Genomic DNA, 17,680 nt, shown 5'->3' on the forward strand with positions numbered 1-17,680 from the left:
AATGTTCAATCGTTATGTCTAAAAATGAAAAAATTGTAAACGCTAAAGTTAAAAAATTTTGAAATATAAAAGTATAAGTTTTAAAATTACTAATTATGACTTTTTAAAATGATAAATTATGTATGACAAACTCACCAAGGTGACAGATAATAAACAGGGCACTTAATAACCACATATCTTCTTAACAAAATTTTTTACTTATGTATTGAATAGAATTCAAAAATTTATTAAAATTTCTCAATTTTATGAGAGACTTAAAACATAATTAAGTCTTAATATTATTATAACAGGTTCTATAGACAAATGTAAACTTTGTGAGTTTTAGTGTATTTAAGATGTGTATTAGTTACATATTTTTTTACTCATAATAATAATGTTGGTATTATAATAAATAATTTAGAAATTAGAAAAACAACTCTTTATATAAAAACTTGAAAGGTTGAAAATGCCTAAAATCATGAGATATGGAACAAGTTGAATTTGTGACCATCAAAGAAATCATTATTAGATGATGATTAGGGTATATATATATATATATATATATATATATATATATATATATATATATATATATATATATATATATATTAAAAATGGAAATATCCCACTCATACTCAAGTTGGGTTGGTGCTGAGACTAGTAAATAAAGTAAAAAACAAAAGCACAAAGAAAAAGAAAAAAATCTGTCTTATTTGTTGTTGGTATAAGGATCATCAAACCGAATGTCTTCCATGATGCTGTTTTCCTCTTTGAATACAAGGATTCCTAATGCAGTTTTCTTCTTTTTCCTCTTCTTCCTTCTTCTTCCATGGTGTCTTCCATGATGCTATTTTCTTCTTCTTCTGCCTTTTCTGCCTTTTCTTCTTTTTCTTCCTCTTCTTCTTCTCCTTCTTCCTTTTCTTCCTCCTTTTCTTCTTCTTCCATGATGTCTTCCATGATATAAGGATCATCAAACCGAATGTCTTCCTTGTTTTCCTCGAATACATGGATTCCTGTTGCTTTGACATTTTTCTCACAATATGTAACCTTCACGTGATTCCATTCCTTTTCTGAAGGTTGTTCATGCAAATTACCATACATTTCTAGATCAGAGAGGTCTAGATCAGAGAGGTATGTTAGATCGAATTCAAATTTCGTCTGCTGCATCAAATACCTGCCTCTGCCTGTTTGATATTTCCCATTAATGTCCACAGCAGGGTCAAAGCTACCTAAGTTATCATTTTTATTCATATGTATAATAAGAAGAGAAAGAACTCTGGCAGGAAACTTATTACGAAACCAGAAAGAACATGAAGGTCCACTGCTCTTGAGATCAAACCACTCTGGAAACCTTGCTCCTGGAAACCAGAACCAAGATTTTCTAGATTCGTATAGTTCCTGTTAGTCATACATAATTCATAAAGAACTCATTAGCTTACCAACATTAAGAGCACTACGTATTATCAATCAAAAAATTCAAAAGCAAGACAAAACCTTATTTAGCAACATGTCTAAGCTGGTGGAAGTCAAAGATATACAGTTTGATGTAATGAAATATTCTAATTTTGGTGGAAACCCTCTTATTTCCTCAAGATGTTTGCAATCAGTCACATCAAGCTCGTTGAGGTTGTGAAATTCTTTGATGCATTCAGGAAGGTGTTTGAAATTATTGTTCGTTAGAAGTAAAGAACGCACTTGTGCCAACTGCATGAAACCTGCCGAAAAGAAGTTATCATCCAGGTTGCAAGAGTTTGCTGAAAACTCTTCGAGTCCAATAAGATTTTGAAACGACAGTGGCAATTCTTTAATGGGAAGACCCGCCAATCCAAGTCCCTTTATGTTTTCCATCTTTCCTAGTATTTCTGGAAATTTCTCAAGACTGGAACAAAATTGAAGTTCTAGGCTTTCAAGAGTGGGCAAGTTGAGAGGTGGAAAATTCTTAAGCTTGATGCAATGTTGCGCATGCAATATTTTAAGTTTACTCATAAAACCAATTGAGTCGTGAACTGCAACTAAACTCTCACACTTGTTAAATGAAACTTCCTCCAAATTTACGAAATCAGACATATCGGGTATATGTGTCAAAAATTTGCAGCAGTCAAAATTCAAGACAGATAGATTCTCGAACTTCTGCAAAGAAAATAAAGAGAAAAAAAGTTAAGATATTTATGCTGTTTTAATAATTTACAAGAGGAGGAAAACACTCTTCAAGCTTGCCTTTGAGTCAAGGAATTCAAATGACGTAAAATGACTGTAAGGTAGCTCGCATGTCACAAGATTGCTCGGATCAAAATTTGATGGTAAAGAATTTGAAGGGTATCCATGCCATACCAGTACTCTCAAACTTTCCGGAAAATAATTGGGACCTTTGGAAAATTTACCATTTCTAATGATAAGCATTTTAAGGTTTTTCATTCTTCTGAAGGCGTTGGGATTCCATTCTAGCGTTTTTTCTCGCTCATATATAGACCAATCCAAATACAAATCCAGGATTATGATTTCAGTTTTGCTAGTACCCTGTTAATGCAAAAGTCACATTCAGGAATCCAAAAAAATTCACGTTTTAAGAGAACTTTGCAAAATTGTAAAGAGAAAAAAAAATACTATGATGTGAACAGATGACACAAAAAATATTAAATCAAGCTAAGAAAGTACAACAGTCATTGATGAAGCTTACTTACCTTGTCGTGTTTTAAAACATGAAGGATATCTTTCTCTAACCATAATCTCGTGCGCTTCCCTGGCTCTTCGGGTGACTTTTGCCATTCAATATGTCTACCCATGTCCTGAATCAAGTCGTGCATATCAATATAATCTTCTCCTTCCGTCCAAAAACCTATGAGAGATTTATCCACCAACACCCCAATATGATGTTTCATGTTCTTATCATAAAGAACATCAAGTATCTTTTCAAATTCTTCCAAACTACTTTCATTAAAGAAACAGGCGATGTCAAGAAAGACGCTTTTTTCTTCTTCCCCCAAAGCAACATAGCTTACTTTAAGTATCTCTAGAATTTCACCGTTTGGAATTCTTTTGTAATGTTCAATCGCAGACTCCCATTCTTCTACACTTTTGCTATACAAGTTGGAACCTATTACTTTTAAAGCCAATGGAAGACCAGAAGCATAAGTTACTACACGTTTCAACACGTCCTGGTAACTTGGATCAACATTTTCCCTTTTGAAAGCATTCCATATAAGCAATTGAAGAGAATCATTATCATTCAATGCCTCCATCTGATAAGTTCTTTTAATCCCATGAGATTTTAGCAGCTGTTCGTCCCGAGTGGTAATGATAACCCTGCTGCCGGGACCAAACCAATCAGCTCTTCCAGCTAATGCTTCTAACTGCTCTCTGTCGTCAACATCATCTAGAATCAAGAGAACCTTCTTTCGCCCCAGCCTCTGCTGTATCATTGATGCTCCTTCTTGCCAACTTGTTAAGATGATATTCTTTTCACTAAGCATTTTTGAAAGAAAGATGATTTGGAGGCGATGTAACCTATTGTTTTTTGAATTTTTTTTTGAATTTTTTTTTACATTTTGAAGAAAACATGATCCATCAAAATTAGCAACAATCGAATTATAAACTACTAGAGAGAGTGTTGTTTTCCCTAACCCACCCATTCCATGGATCCCTATCATGTGGACAACATCTTCCGATCCAACATCCAAAAGTTTCTTGACTTTCAGCACCTGTGACGGTAGGCCAACTAAGTAATCCGGAACAAGTAAAGGAGTACGTTTAATCACTCCGGAAACCCGTTCAACAATGCTCCCAATAAACTTGTACTGGTATTCATCCCTGTTCCAAACATTAATGTTTAACTAAGCTAAACTAGAAAACCATGTCTTGATACTTATACTAATTTTCAATAAAATAAAAAGATTGGTAAGGTGGGTACCCATCTCCCAAGTGATAGCCAGACAAGTCAGCAACTTCACGCAGAGCCATCTTCCATTTTTGTAACTTCTCCTTCTGCTCTTTGAACCTCTTTTCATGCTTAGCCAATGCTTCTGCATAGCTACCTTTCTGATGTCTGACATAAGAAGGATCCACCTTATAAAACACTGGTATAACCAACAACCCTTTACTCTGGCAGTGAAGGATGGTTGCAAGTTCATCCAAGCAGAAGGAGGAAGAAGCATAGTTGTGAGAGAGCACAACGATGGCAATCCTAGACTCTTCAATTGCTTTCTGAAGTGCTGGTGTGATTTCCTCTCCGCTTTGAAGTTCCTCATCATCCATGAAAGTGTGAACTCCCTTGACACAGAGAGCATTGTAGAGATAACCAGTGAAATCATAACGCGTGTCTTTCCCTCTAAAGCTGAGGAACACATCGTACATGAATCTACGGGAACTTGGACTTGCCATCAGAACAAAGTCTGGAATGATAATTGTTAGCGTGTTGGGACAGTAAATGGAAACTTTATATAAACATAAAATTATTATGGGAAATTTAGTTCTTATAAATTTCGCATAATAAATGTTAGCTGTGGGGACTGTAAATGGAAAATATCTGTCTCGGTCTTTCTTATTTGCATCATTATATTGGTCAATGCAAACAATAGCCACACAATATCTAATCCATGGTTGGTCAAATGCATCATTAATTAATATGGTCGGTTCACTTTTCACCTTTGATAAATCTATATCTAATCCAAACAATTGAGTTTAAATTGATTTATTTGATTAAGTTGGGTTGATCTAAGTCATTCATTCCTAAAGATCTCAAACTATTGGTTTTACTATCTATATCTAAGTCATTCATTCCGGTTAATTGTGAATTTTTTAGTTTTTCTCAATTTCAATCTTTCTTCTCTTTGCATATCTCTAATTCGTATTATATTCCCATTTGTATTCAATCGATTTTATCAATGCAAAGACACTCTTTGCTTTAATTAAAAGATATTTACTTTGTTAAATGATTGTTTCAAGGAATAATGTCTGGAAGATTGAACTTTGTTAACTTTCATATATATTATGCTATGTACTGCACGAGTTATTTTAACTTTCATATATAGTATTTTTTTTTATTATTTGTTTAATGTTTTTATATTTATTTATTTAAATTGCATTATTTATCTGTTAATGATATTTATTTCTATTATTTTTTTATAATTTTTTTGTTATTTATTGTGTATTAGGTTATTTTGTTGTTATTAAATAATTTATATTTGGTATTTAATTTTTTGTTATTTGGTATTTAATGTATACATTTATTTAAGTGTTAATTATTTTAACTTTTGATTTAATTTATAAGATGTTTCTATTTATATACTATGTTATATGTTGTTTTTTAAATTTAGTTTTATGCTTTTATTTAGTTTTATACTTTTATAAAGGTTTTTTAGTTTTATGTTGTTTTTTATTTCCTTATATATATTATTACAATAAATATGTTTAAAATATTAAATTTCATTAAAAATAAAATTTAAATAAATATCAAATATAAAAATAAAATATAAATTACAAAATATTAACGCAAAATTATTTAAATAAAGTAATAGAAAAAATAAAAAAATAAATTAAATTCAAAAAACAATTAAATATAATAAAAATCAAAAGAAGGAAAAGTCATGACTTACAATAGTTCAAGCTACAGTGAAACTGCAATTTCAAGTGCAGCAGTTGGTATGAACCACACTTTCAACTTTTAACTGCGGTTAGACCGCAATTTAAACGGTTCAGTGTGGAGAGTTCTACAACTCCTATTTTAACGCCGTTGTGTTCTGAACCAATACAGTTAAGGCATCGACCTTTATTCTATCCAGTCCAGAAACACATCACAGCACATATAAACAATCCATACAAACAAATATCATTACATATAATTTTTCTATCATACAACGCTTAAGGAAAGAACAACCAACCTGGACACCCAAACTAAGAAGAACCACCTCACCACGATACCACCATGACGACCACCAAGGATAGGTATGTGCACAACAACAAGTAAAGTGAAGAGGAAGGAAAGATGTACACGCGATAAAAGAGAAGATAGGGATGTAGGATTGACAAAAAAAGTGAGGGATGAATACTTGCTTTTAATTGTTGAATGGGAAGATGCAGAGTGAGATGGGTGAGGTGGAGGAAGAAACACTCTTTAATAAACTATGGTTGCAAGTTTATCCAAGCATAAGGAAGAAAAAGCATAGTTGTGTGAGAGCACAACGATGAGAATCCTCGACTCTTCAATTGCTTTATGAAGTGCTGGTGTGCTAGAGAGAGCTTCCTAGATATTACCAGTGAAACTTTTCTCTTTTTTCTCTCTCTTTTCTCTGAAAAGTCAACATGCATAACCCTACTCTACGTTAGACAGGTCTTTTCAAGTTCTTAGAAATTACCCATAATAAATGTTAGCGTGTTGGGACTGTCGGCAAGTCTTCATCAAGTTTCAAGTTCTTAGAAATTTTGCATAGTAAATGTTAGCGTGTGGGGACTGTACATGGAAAATATATGTCTCAGGTCTTTCTGATTTGCCTCATTATATTGGTCAATGCAAACAATAGCCACACAATAATGCTACTTATTAACTTTCATTGATAAACATGGTTGGTTCACTTGATTTTCAATAATTCTATACCCAATCCAAACAATTGAGTTTAAATTGATTTGTTTGATTAAGTTGGGTTGATCTATGTAATTCATTCCTAATGATCTCAAACTATTGTTTTTACTACTTAGTGCACTTTGATAGTTTTTGCAACTACATTTCTTGTAATGTAAAAATTTTATTTTTACATTATTCGTTTCGGTTAACTGTGAATGTTTTTTAGTTTTTCTCAATTTCAATCTTTCTTCTCTTTCGTCATCTAAAAGCTGATTATATGTTTATTGTTACACTATTTATAATTAATTTTCTATCAGTTTTAAACTTAATTATTACATAATATTTTAAAAAATAAAAATATTTTATCTTTATTTCAAATTTTCATCCTACAATTTGATAATAATTCTATGGATAACTTCAATTTTATAGCAAAAATATAGACTTGGCAGTTAGTTTCGGCTCAACCTAGTTGTAATTCGCATAGGGCTTTTGCTTCCTGTAACCTAATATTGTATTGGGGCTTATTCATATTTAAATTTAAATCTAGATACATTGTAATGGCAAATAACATTGGCAAGTAGGATCCCGTGTAGTAGAAAAGGTTATAAAACTTCAATATATTATTAAAGAAACGGAATCTTACTTTCATCTACTTTAAATAGTAAAAATATATAGCTTATAAGTTAGTTCCAAAAAATCTTTTTATAGTCTTACTTTCATCTACTTTAAAGGAGTCTTGTGAAAATAAATACTAGAACTGATGATGATTGATTGTAGTCATGGAGAAAATATTTTAAAAGTAGTGTAGAACGAAGTTATAATTTTTGTTTTTTGAAATAGTTAAAATTTTGGAGATTTGAATAACATAATCGTATGGAAGACAAAGAAAGAATATCAAGAACAAAACCTATCCCTTCTTAAATTATACTTTTGAGCTTAAATTATATTTTTGGGTAATCGTAATCTTCTCCACATTCCTGCCTCTTTCGATGATTCTCACTGGTCAATTTGTCTGCCCATTTCCTCAATTATTCTTAAGAATGTGTTTCATCCTCAAAATAAATTTATGGTTTTTTTACTTTAGAAAAACAAGGCAAAATAATAGAACTTTACATTGTAGTGTAATATAACTTAAACATATATTTTGTTAAAAAATACTTTTACATAACTTTCTTCAATACAGAAAAATATAGTTTAAAAACAAAATACAATTTTTAAAAATTGTTTAGGAATAAAAAATCTAGTTAACCCTTAATTATATACGATACAAAAACTTAAATTTTTGAAGATTTTTTTCACAGTTCAAATCATATTTATTATTTTTATTAATCTTTGTAACATTTCAAAAATACAGTGTAAAATTATATCATAAAATAATCACATATTAATAATATTACAGCTCAGTTCTGCAAAACAAAGAAGGTACGATTATGGCCGAACGACCTTACAAAAATACCAGAGAATTTAAAACTTTACAACATCTACAGCTTAGACCGAACGGTTTCCAAAACTAAGCTTACACCAATCAGTTATACAAAACAAGACAATCAGAACTCGCCGAACGGTTCTACAGTTCAGGCTTAACCTCCACTTCTTCCAAGGCTTCTTCCAGCAAGCACTCTTCCCCTTCTGCTCACATCCACAGGATGATCATTGCAACAGGAATAAAGACAACAAAATAGACAAAACAGACAAGACAGGAAATAGGGTAAGTTTGTGTAATTTAATTAATTAAATAATCATATATTTCACATAAGTCTGATACAAATCCATAAATCAATTATACACCATCAATCATACATTATTGCATGCAATGCACAACCACTTGACTCAGACTGTCCGGACTGTAGAAATTCTGTGTAGCTACAACGTTTTTGCACCCGGGTGATGTAGTAGCTGGGATGCACTCAACAGCTGTCACCCGAGGTTAGTCCGTTATACTATGTCCATCTTAACTTATGGACTAGGACCTCCTGCCATTCTCACACATGATTTACTCCTCTCTACTTGAGAATGAGTAATCAATAAATATCAGGATAAATGCCACCTTAGCATGACCACATTCATACTTTACCATTTAATAACCAAATTCTGAGATATTCCTCTCTAGAATACTCTTTCATATCCATACTATTTCATTCGTATCACATTTCAAATTCCATCATACTTCATTATCAATATATTCAATTTGAATAAAGACAACACTTTTTCATCATAGAAACAAGTCTGAACTAATGAACAACTTTTAGACTAAACTAACCGAACCCTGAGTGCATTACCGAGCGATATTTTACTTATCCACAGAACATGACCGAAAGAGGTATTAATATTGTGCTTGTGAAACAAGACCAAATGGAATAACACTTCTCAATAGCTAACCTGACTGAACGCTATTTACCAAGTGAACCACTTCATTGAACCGACCCCTAAGAGTTTAAACCGCACACTACGAAGCCTAGGTCGAATACTAAGACTCTAGGCCGAACACCATTTATTGAGACCGAATACTGTTTGACACCGAATACTAATAACAGACTGGATACTTGATAGGTGTGAACTTTGCTTATATTTGTTGCTTAAATTGTTGTGCTTTTGAGTAAGTTTTAGTGTTAATTCTCATGAAAAGTATATAATTGTTGATATAAGTATAATTTTGACTGTTTAAATGTGTTTTGATGCTTTTGTGTGGTTATTTCGAAGTAAAATAAGGACTGGATAATATCAAGGACTTGAAGTGCGTCACTTGCCCTGTAAGACGGATCAAATAACCAAGCCTTAACGGACGCTCTTCGCCCACCGAACGGACGCTTGTCGCCCAGCAGACGCTCGTTCAGCGAGTGGACGCTCGCGACGCTCGTCGCCCAGCGGGCACTCGTTGCCCAGCGAGAGGACGCTCGCGACGCTCGTCGCCCAGCGGACGCTTGTTGCCCAGCGAGAGGACGCTCGTGACGCTCGTCGCCCAGCGGACGCTCGTTGCCCAGCGAGAGGACGCTCGTGACGCTCGTCGCCCAGCGGACGCTCGTGATGCTCGTCGCCCAGCGAGTGGACACTCGTTGCCCAGCGAGGATGCTCGTCCAGCGAGCAGCGGACGCTCGCCCAACAAGCAGGGGACGCTCGCCCAACGACCAGTGGACGCTCGCCCAACGAGACCGCTCACCCAGCGAGAGGAGGACGCTCGCCCAGCGAAAAATCACTTACAGCCCTTCTCTATACAATGTCGCGAAACTGATCCAGAGAGTCAGTTTTGGAGGGAGGAGACTAGAGGGGACTCTGCTGCTGACGTCCAAGCTCGTGTATATCCATGTTCCACCGTACAATCCATAGTTTATCGCTTCTTAGATGCATATGTGTAGCTAAAAGTCCATTTCACTGGGGTTGAGAGTACAGGTCTGAAACTCTTTGTAATTTCTCTATTAATGCATGATCTTGTATGAATTTTGTGTTCTATCTTTATTATTCATGCCTACGATGAGAATCTGAGCTATTTGAACGGTTAAATCATTGAGAAATGTATGAGACCGCGGACCTAGGATATAACAACTAAAGGATTTCAAGTCCTAGACATAGGATGGAATTTTTAGTCATCTGTGACATTGTGTTTAAGGCAAATCTGATAACTGAATTATCTAAGAGATTAGTAATTTAGTTTGAATGATTCTGAACTGTCATCTGAGAGATCAGGGGCTGCATGTGCCTAGGATGTTGATGCTTAATTTTGAGGAATTGTGTTAGTAGAAAATTACCTGAGTGAAGAACTTGAATTTCAACCCCAGTGAACTTTAATTCATCTGTTTTTACCACTTTAATTTCATCTGTATGCAAATCTTAATTGTGTTATAAAAATACGTTTATTAATCGCTAAATTAGTAAACTTTAATAATCTATGAATCGAAACAAATCTCTTGAGAAAACAATTTTCGGACTTACCAGTTTATTACTTGAACGATCCGGTACGCTTGCCGAGGTCTCAACAAGTTTTTGGCGCCGTTGCCGGGGATTTGTTTTTGTTTTCGTTGATTGTTTGTTGTTTATCTGGTTTAGTTGAGTTTAGCTTTCTTTTTGTTTAAGTGTTATTGTGTTCGTATTTGAATTTTTGTGCATAATTGTTGTCATCTGTAGAAATTGTTTCTTTTTAGTTTGTGTTTTGTATGAGAAGCAGAGAACAGGTTGAAAATCTACTTTTTGATCCTGAAATTGAAAGAACTGCTGGAAGGAACAACAATAGAAGGAGGAGACAAAGTAGAGAATCTAGAGAAGCCTCTGCTATTTCTGAAGAAATTCTGAACTCTTCATCTGATCAAGAAAAAGAAGAAATGGAAGACAATCGTACTGGAGAAGGTTCTGGGCAAGGAAGACGTACTCTTGCAGATTATAATACTTTCTCAGGACCTCTGCACTTCAATAGTATTGCAAGACCAGTGGTAAATGCTGCTAACATGGAGATGAAGCCAGCTCTTATTCATCTGGTGCAGAACAATCAATTTCATGGATTATCCCACGAGAATCCATACACTCACTTGGCTACTTTCATGGAGATCTGTAATACAATGAGGATTCACCAGGTTCGAGATGAAGCAATCCGACTCAGCTTATTTCCATTCTCATTGGCTGGTAATGCAAAAATGTGGCTGAATTCTTTTCCAGAGAATAGTTTGACAGTCTGGGATGATGTAGTTGCAAAATTTCTGAATAAGTTCTTCCCTCAATCCAAATTCAATAAGGGAAAGCAGGAGATCTCGTCTTTTCAACAAGATGCTGATGAAACTCTAGGTCAAACATGGGATAGATTCAAAGGCCTACTTAGAAAAACCCCTACTCATGGATTTGATGAGCCTACAATGTTAAATATGTTTCTTGGAGGGCTGAAATCTCAAACAAAGTTAATGTTAGATGCATCAGCTGGAGGTAGTATCAGATGGAAGACGCCTGAAGAAGCACATGAACTGATTGAAAACATGGCTGCAAATGATAATGAAGTTCAGAGTGAAAGAGCTCAATTTCAACAAAAAGGTGTTCTTCAGCTTCAATCTCGAGATGATTTACTAGCTCAGAACAAGATTATGACTCAGCAACTTGAGACATTAATGAAGAAGTTATCTCAGCTACCTAAAGAACTGCAGAATGTTTCTCAAGCTCAACATCAGAGTTTTCAAAGTTGTGAATTATGCGGAGGAAACCATAACAATGGTCAATGTGTAGTGCAAAGCATGTCTCATGAAGAAGTACATTATATGGGAAATCAAGGTCTTCAGATGAATTATGATCAACGTCAAAGTTTTAATCAAGGATGGAGACCTCATCCGAGTATGGGACAAGTTGTTCCTTTCAACAGACCACCTCCACAGAACTTTTAGCAACAACCTACTCTGACAGACAGAACTTCAAAACTGGAAGAAACTCTTCAGCAGTTTATGAGGTATCAATCTCCAAGCATAAAAGTATAGAAGCCTCACTTAGGAATTTGGAGATTCAGGTGGGTCAAATAGCTAAAAAGTTGGAAGAAAAACCAGAGAAGGAATTTGGGGCAAACACTGAAGTAAATCCAAAGGAAGACTGTAAAGTTATTACTACAAGATCAGGAAGAATTCTGGAAGGAAGAGAGAATGAGAAAAAATTGATTGAAGAAAAAGATGAGATGAGTAAAGAGGGAGATAAAGAAGAAGAGAAAGAGGATAGAGAAAGTGAAAAAGAGAGAGGGAGAGAAAAAGAAAGAACAGGTGTACGAGAAACCTCTTCCATATCCAAAGGTTTTTTCTAGAAAGGAGAAGGAAAGACAATATAAGAGCTTCATTGATATTTTCAAGAAGTTGGAAATCAAGATGCCCTTCTCAGAAGCACTGAAGCAAATACCTTCTTATTCGAAATTCATGAAAGATTTGCTCACAAAGAAGAGAAAATATATTGAGGAGGAAACTATAGAAGTACAGGGCCAGTGCAGTGCTATCATTCAGAAGTTGCTCCCACCAAAGTTTAAAGATCCAGGCAGTTTTACAATTCCATGCACCATTGGTAAACTAGCTATTGGGAAGGCGTTAATTGATCTTGGAGCCAACATCAATCTTATGCCTCTGTCTATGTTTAAAAAGATTGGAGAATTAGAGTTGAAGCCCACACGCATGACTCTACAATTGGCAGACAGATCGATCAAATATCCGCATGGAGTAGTGGAAGATGTGTTGGTAAAGGTAGATAAATTCTTATTTCCAATGGATTTTGTTATCATGGAAATGGAAGAAGATACAGAAATTCCTTTGATTTTGGGAAGGCCATTCATGAAGACTGCTCGAGTGTTGATTGATGTTGATGATGGTAAGCTCAAAGTGAGAGTTGATAATGAAGAAGTGAATTTCAATGTTTTTGAAGCAATGTCTCATCCAAATGATGAAGATACGTGTTTCCAAACTGATGAACTTGAGGAAGTCTGCATGATGACACAGAAGACGATGCACATATCATCATCTCTTGAAAGAACTTTTGTTGATTCTTGTGAATTTTTACTTGTAGATGAAGAGAAATTAATTGATGAATGTATACAGAGTCTAGATGCTTTGAAGGAGATTCCATCTGATGAAGAAGAGATAAAAGAAAAGAAGCTGGACTTGAAGTTGCTACTTTCACATTTGAAGTATGCTTTTCTTGACAAAGATGACAATAAACCTGTGATCATCAACAATACTTTATCCACTCTGGAGGAAGAAAAGTTAATTGAATTCTTGAAAGTGGACAAAGGAGCTGTAGGTTGGTCAAATTCTGATCTGAAAGGAATAAGTCCTTCTTCTTATTCCATGCATATAATATTCATGAAGGATGATTTAAAACCATTGGCTCAACCACAGAGAGCTTCTTAGTGTCAAGCTAAAGACGTTAAACAAGCGTTTACTGGGAGGCAACCCAGCTTTCTAACTCTATCTATTTATGTTTTCAGTTCTTTTGCTTGTGTGGATTGAATCTGAATCTATTTAGTTGTGTGGATTGAATTATGTTGTTTGCATTGATTTGATTTTGTAATGTTTGTTGGAAGTTTGATTTTGAGTTTTGAATTCTGTCCATGATAACTGGCATGATTGTGAGATTGTTATTGCAAAATCTGAGTTTTAGAACTTGTGTTATGATTATATATGATTTGTTCTTGAATCTGATTGATTATGACCCAGAAGTTGAATATCTGAGTGTACTGAGAAAGCTTTGAGAGCAAGTGAGAAGTTGTTATTGCTATGAATTTGGTTTTTGCATAATTCTTATTAATACAGATACATTCTGGTTTAGAAATGAGAAAGGCAGTTTTGTTTGATGAAATTAGCTACTTGGCCAAATGACTACCCATATGTGAATATTCATCCTTTGTTATCCTGTTTGAGCCTTAATTATATATATTTTTTGTGAACCCTGAGCTTATTACAGAACAATCTACCTTATCCAACACTCTAGAAGAAGAGAACAAGAAGCATATTTGTCAAGAGATAGGTAAAAATTAAGTTTGGGGGAAATCATAATCAGTTGAGTCTTAAACTGATGAAAAATGTTGAATAATGTTAAAAAAAAAATTATTTCAATGCGTTATGTGATGAATGAAGAGGTAGTTGATAAATAAAGTTTCAATGTTGTTATGTTCTTGTTCTCCTCTTCTTTAGTGTTGTTTTATTTCCTTGTAAAACCATGTTTCTTCTAGCCAAGCCAAGTTATAACCTGAGAAAGTCCTTTTGATTTAAATCAGAATGTGTGAATTGTTTATGAGATGACTTGCAAAAGTTGATGAAGTAGTTGATGACACTCTGAGCGTGAATTAGAGTTTAAACACTTGCAGGTTGAGGTAAACACTGATTGAGCATATTTGTACTATTCTTTTTCTGGTTGTCTTATCATTTTGGATTCAAGAACTTGTTAATATAGAAGTCATAACATTTGATCTGAATATTTGGAATTGTAGGTACAATCCTTACTTTTGTGACAGAGATTATGTGATGGAATATTAACTGCTCTGTTGGGTTTGTTTTCTTTTGTTTTTGTTTATTTTCATGAGGACATGAAAATATATAAGTTTGGGGGAGTTTGATAGGTGTGAACTTTGCTTGTATTTGTTGCTTAAATTGTTGTGCTTTTGAGTAAGTTTTAGTGTTAATTCTCATGAAAAGTATATAATTGTTGATATAAGTATAATTTTGAATGTTTAAATGTGTTTTGATGCTTTTGTGTGGTTATTTTGAAGTAAAATAAGGACTGGATAATATCAAGGACTTGGAGTGCGTCACTTTCCCTGTAAGAAGGATCAAATAACCAAGCCTGAACGGACGCTCGTCGCCCAGCGAACGGACGCTCGTCGCCCAGCGAGCGAACGCTCGTCTAGCGAGTGGACGCTCGCGACGCTCGTCGCCCAGCGGACACTCGTTGCCCAGCGAGAGGACGCTCGCGACGCTCATCGCCCAACGGACGCTCGTTGCCCAGCGAGAGGACGCTCGTGACGCTCGTCGCCCAGCGAGTGGACGCTCGTTGCCCAGCGAGGACGCTCGTCTAGCGAGCAGCGGACGCTCGCCCAGCAAGCAGGGGACGCTCGCCCAACGAGACCGCTCGCCCAGCGAAAAATCACTTACAACCCTTCTCTTTAAAATGTCGCGAAACTGATCCAGAGAGTCAGTTCTGGAGGGAGGAGACCAGAGGGGACTCTGCTACTGACGTCCAAGCTCGTGTATATCCACGTTCCACCGTACAATCCATAGTTTATCGCTTCTTAGATGTATATGTGTAGCTAAAAGTCCATTTCACTGGGGTTGAGAGTAAAGTTCTGAAACTCTTTGTAATTTCTCTATTAATGCATGATGTTGTATGAATTTTGTGTTCTATCTTTATTATTCATGCCTACGATGAGAATTTGAGCTATTTGAACGGTTAAATCATTGAGAAATGAATGAGACCGCGGACCTAGGATAGAACAACTAAAGGATTTCAAGTCCTAGACATAGGATGGAATTTTTAGTCATCTGTGACATTGTGTTTAAGGCAAATCTGATAACTGAATTATCTAAGAGATTAGTAATTTAGTTTGAATGATTCTGAATTGTCATCTGAGAGATCAGGAGCTGCATGCGCCTAGGATGTTGATGCTTAATTTTGAGGAATTGTGTTAGTAGAAAATTACCTGAGTGAAGAACTTGAATTTCAACCCCAGTGAACTTTAATTCATCTGTTTTTACCACTTTAATTTCATCTGTATGCAAATCTTAATTGTGTTATAAAAATACGTTTATTAATCGCTAAATTAGTAAACTTTAACAATCTGTGAATCGAAACAAATCTCTTGGGAAAATGATTTCTGGACTTACCGGTTTATTACTTGAACGATCCGGTACGCTTGCCGAGGTCTCAACAATACTATGAAGAAACCGAGAACTAGTAAGATATTGAGTACTAATAATACTTAGCTTTAGTCTTAAGACAAAACACTAAAGAGACCGAGTGCTAGTCTGAGACCAAGCACTGTAGAAAACGAACACTATTGAGTTTGGTCGAATGCTCTTATTTTAAAATAGTAATAATAGATTACTGTGACGAGACCGAGCGCTTGGTTTAAAACCGAGCACCACTGAAACCGAGCGCCTGGTTTAAGACCGAGCACTACTTAGCTTATAGAATGAAGGATTATATATGTATTAAATACAAATACAAATAATTGATTTTTAATGGAAGATAAATATACTAATATATATGTAAGTAATATTGAATACCTTACTAGACTTATTACCAAATATAAAAAGACAACTATACTTAGACATAATACTTATTTACAAGTATACTAAGAGAAAACCGATCGGTTATTAACTGAAATTCTTCCCAGAAGAAGAACCCAGTCAAGATCGAATACTCAATGAAAAATCGAACGATCAATAATGACTTTCGGTGATAAAGATAGAATTATGCAGGAAATTGCAGACTTAAGACCAAAACCCTACATCAACCTAGTTCCCATCATTTATAACTCATACACACATACATTCAAAAATGCAGTACCAATAATATTTCATACCCATCTAACAATCCAGCAAACAATACAATCATTCAGAACAAGAATCATAATCAAATTATATAAGCTTTCCTTACCTCTAAATGTAGGCGAACGCTCACAGTTTGAATAGAATAGCTCACCACCAGAAATCTTAGAATTCTATAGGTCACGATTTATGAAACTAAACAAATCAAAAGACCAGAAGTGTGTTCAGAATGAGATGATAAACTCATACAACCAGAAACTTGGTTTGCATGTACTAGAAAACAACAGTGTTATGAGATGGATGAACTTACCAGTTCAGAATGACAATTTGATCGGCTTAAAAGAAAGGGTTTAATGCCAATAATATTCAGGTGCTGCCTGAATGATGATCGGAGAAAAAGAAAGGTAAGAATTGGTAGAGAGAAGATGAAGATTGTAGAGAGAAGGATGAGAAAATGAAAGTTTCAGAAGTTTGAAGATGAAGGGTGCATGCAAAAAAGTGGCACGAAATTTGAAAGTTTAAGTTTTTCATCACCGTCAAAACCGATCGGCCACTCAGCTGCTCACACCTGTCTTCCTCTTTCTGATTTTCACTAACACCTAGCTTCCAGTCACATGGGATTTTTAAGGGTTCTGACAATCTTATTCTTATGTATATTTAAAATTTTTAATAATTTATACATTAGAGAAGGAGAGATAGTTAGCCAAATACCAAAAATTGGGAATGAAAACCAAAATATTTTAATTTGTTCAATCATTAACTCATTATGATTTGGAGAAACCATGAACATTAATTCACATGTTTTATATAAAGGATCACGTGAAGGATAATGAGATGATGATAGCACTGACAAAAAAGTGATGCAGAGGAGCAGAAATGAGAGAAAGAAAAGTTAACGTCGTTTCCGCATATTGAACGGAAGAGACTTGATTGAGGCAAACTTTATCAATTATGGACGAAATTGACATTTTTTTAAAAGGTTAGACCAACTTAACACATTGCAGCGAAACTAGGGTCAAAAAAAGCTATTAAACCTTTTATTTTTCACCAAACACTTAAGCATATACACAAGACTTTTACCCACCATACTGAACTCTGACCAATTAAATAACATGGTACTTTTATTAATTTACTATAAAACATACAAGCTTCCCATACAACC

At 34.8% G+C, this 17,680-nt stretch overlaps 1 protein-coding gene and 1 pseudogene across 4 annotated transcripts; one reads left to right on the forward strand and one right to left on the reverse strand.

Moving 5' to 3' along the window:
* Positions 1-608: 608 nt before the first annotated feature.
* Positions 609-6,253, reverse strand: LOC124821765 (disease resistance protein Roq1-like). 4 transcript variants are annotated; one of them, XM_088111557.1, is made up of 7 exons: positions 5,856-6,250; positions 5,571-5,748; positions 3,887-4,367; positions 2,661-3,786; positions 2,197-2,496; positions 1,474-2,109; positions 609-1,377 (listed from the first exon to the last, which is right to left on the reverse strand). In XM_088111557.1, the coding sequence occupies exons 3-7, from the start codon at positions 4,354-4,356 to the stop codon at positions 766-768; spliced, it is 3,144 nt and encodes a 1,047-aa protein (XP_087967683.1). In that variant the 5' UTR covers positions 4,357-4,367; positions 5,571-5,748; positions 5,856-6,250; the 3' UTR covers positions 609-765. The 4 variants fall into 4 exon arrangements, with proteins under 4 accessions (XP_087967683.1, XP_087967684.1, XP_087967682.1 ...); XM_088111558.1 differs by lacking the exon at positions 5,571-5,748; XM_088111556.1 differs by having other exon boundaries at positions 5,571-6,250.
* Positions 6,254-10,683: 4,430 nt separating this feature from the next.
* LOC148199779 (uncharacterized) lies at positions 10,684-13,383 on the forward strand (annotated as a pseudogene).
* Positions 13,384-17,680: the final 4,297 nt, after the last annotated feature.

This window comes from Vigna umbellata, chromosome 4 (genome assembly GCF_029865625.1).
Source record: "Vigna umbellata cultivar VRB3 chromosome 4, Vumbellata_1.0, whole genome shotgun sequence".
NCBI classification, from domain to species: Eukaryota; Viridiplantae; Streptophyta; class Magnoliopsida; order Fabales; family Fabaceae; genus Vigna; species Vigna umbellata.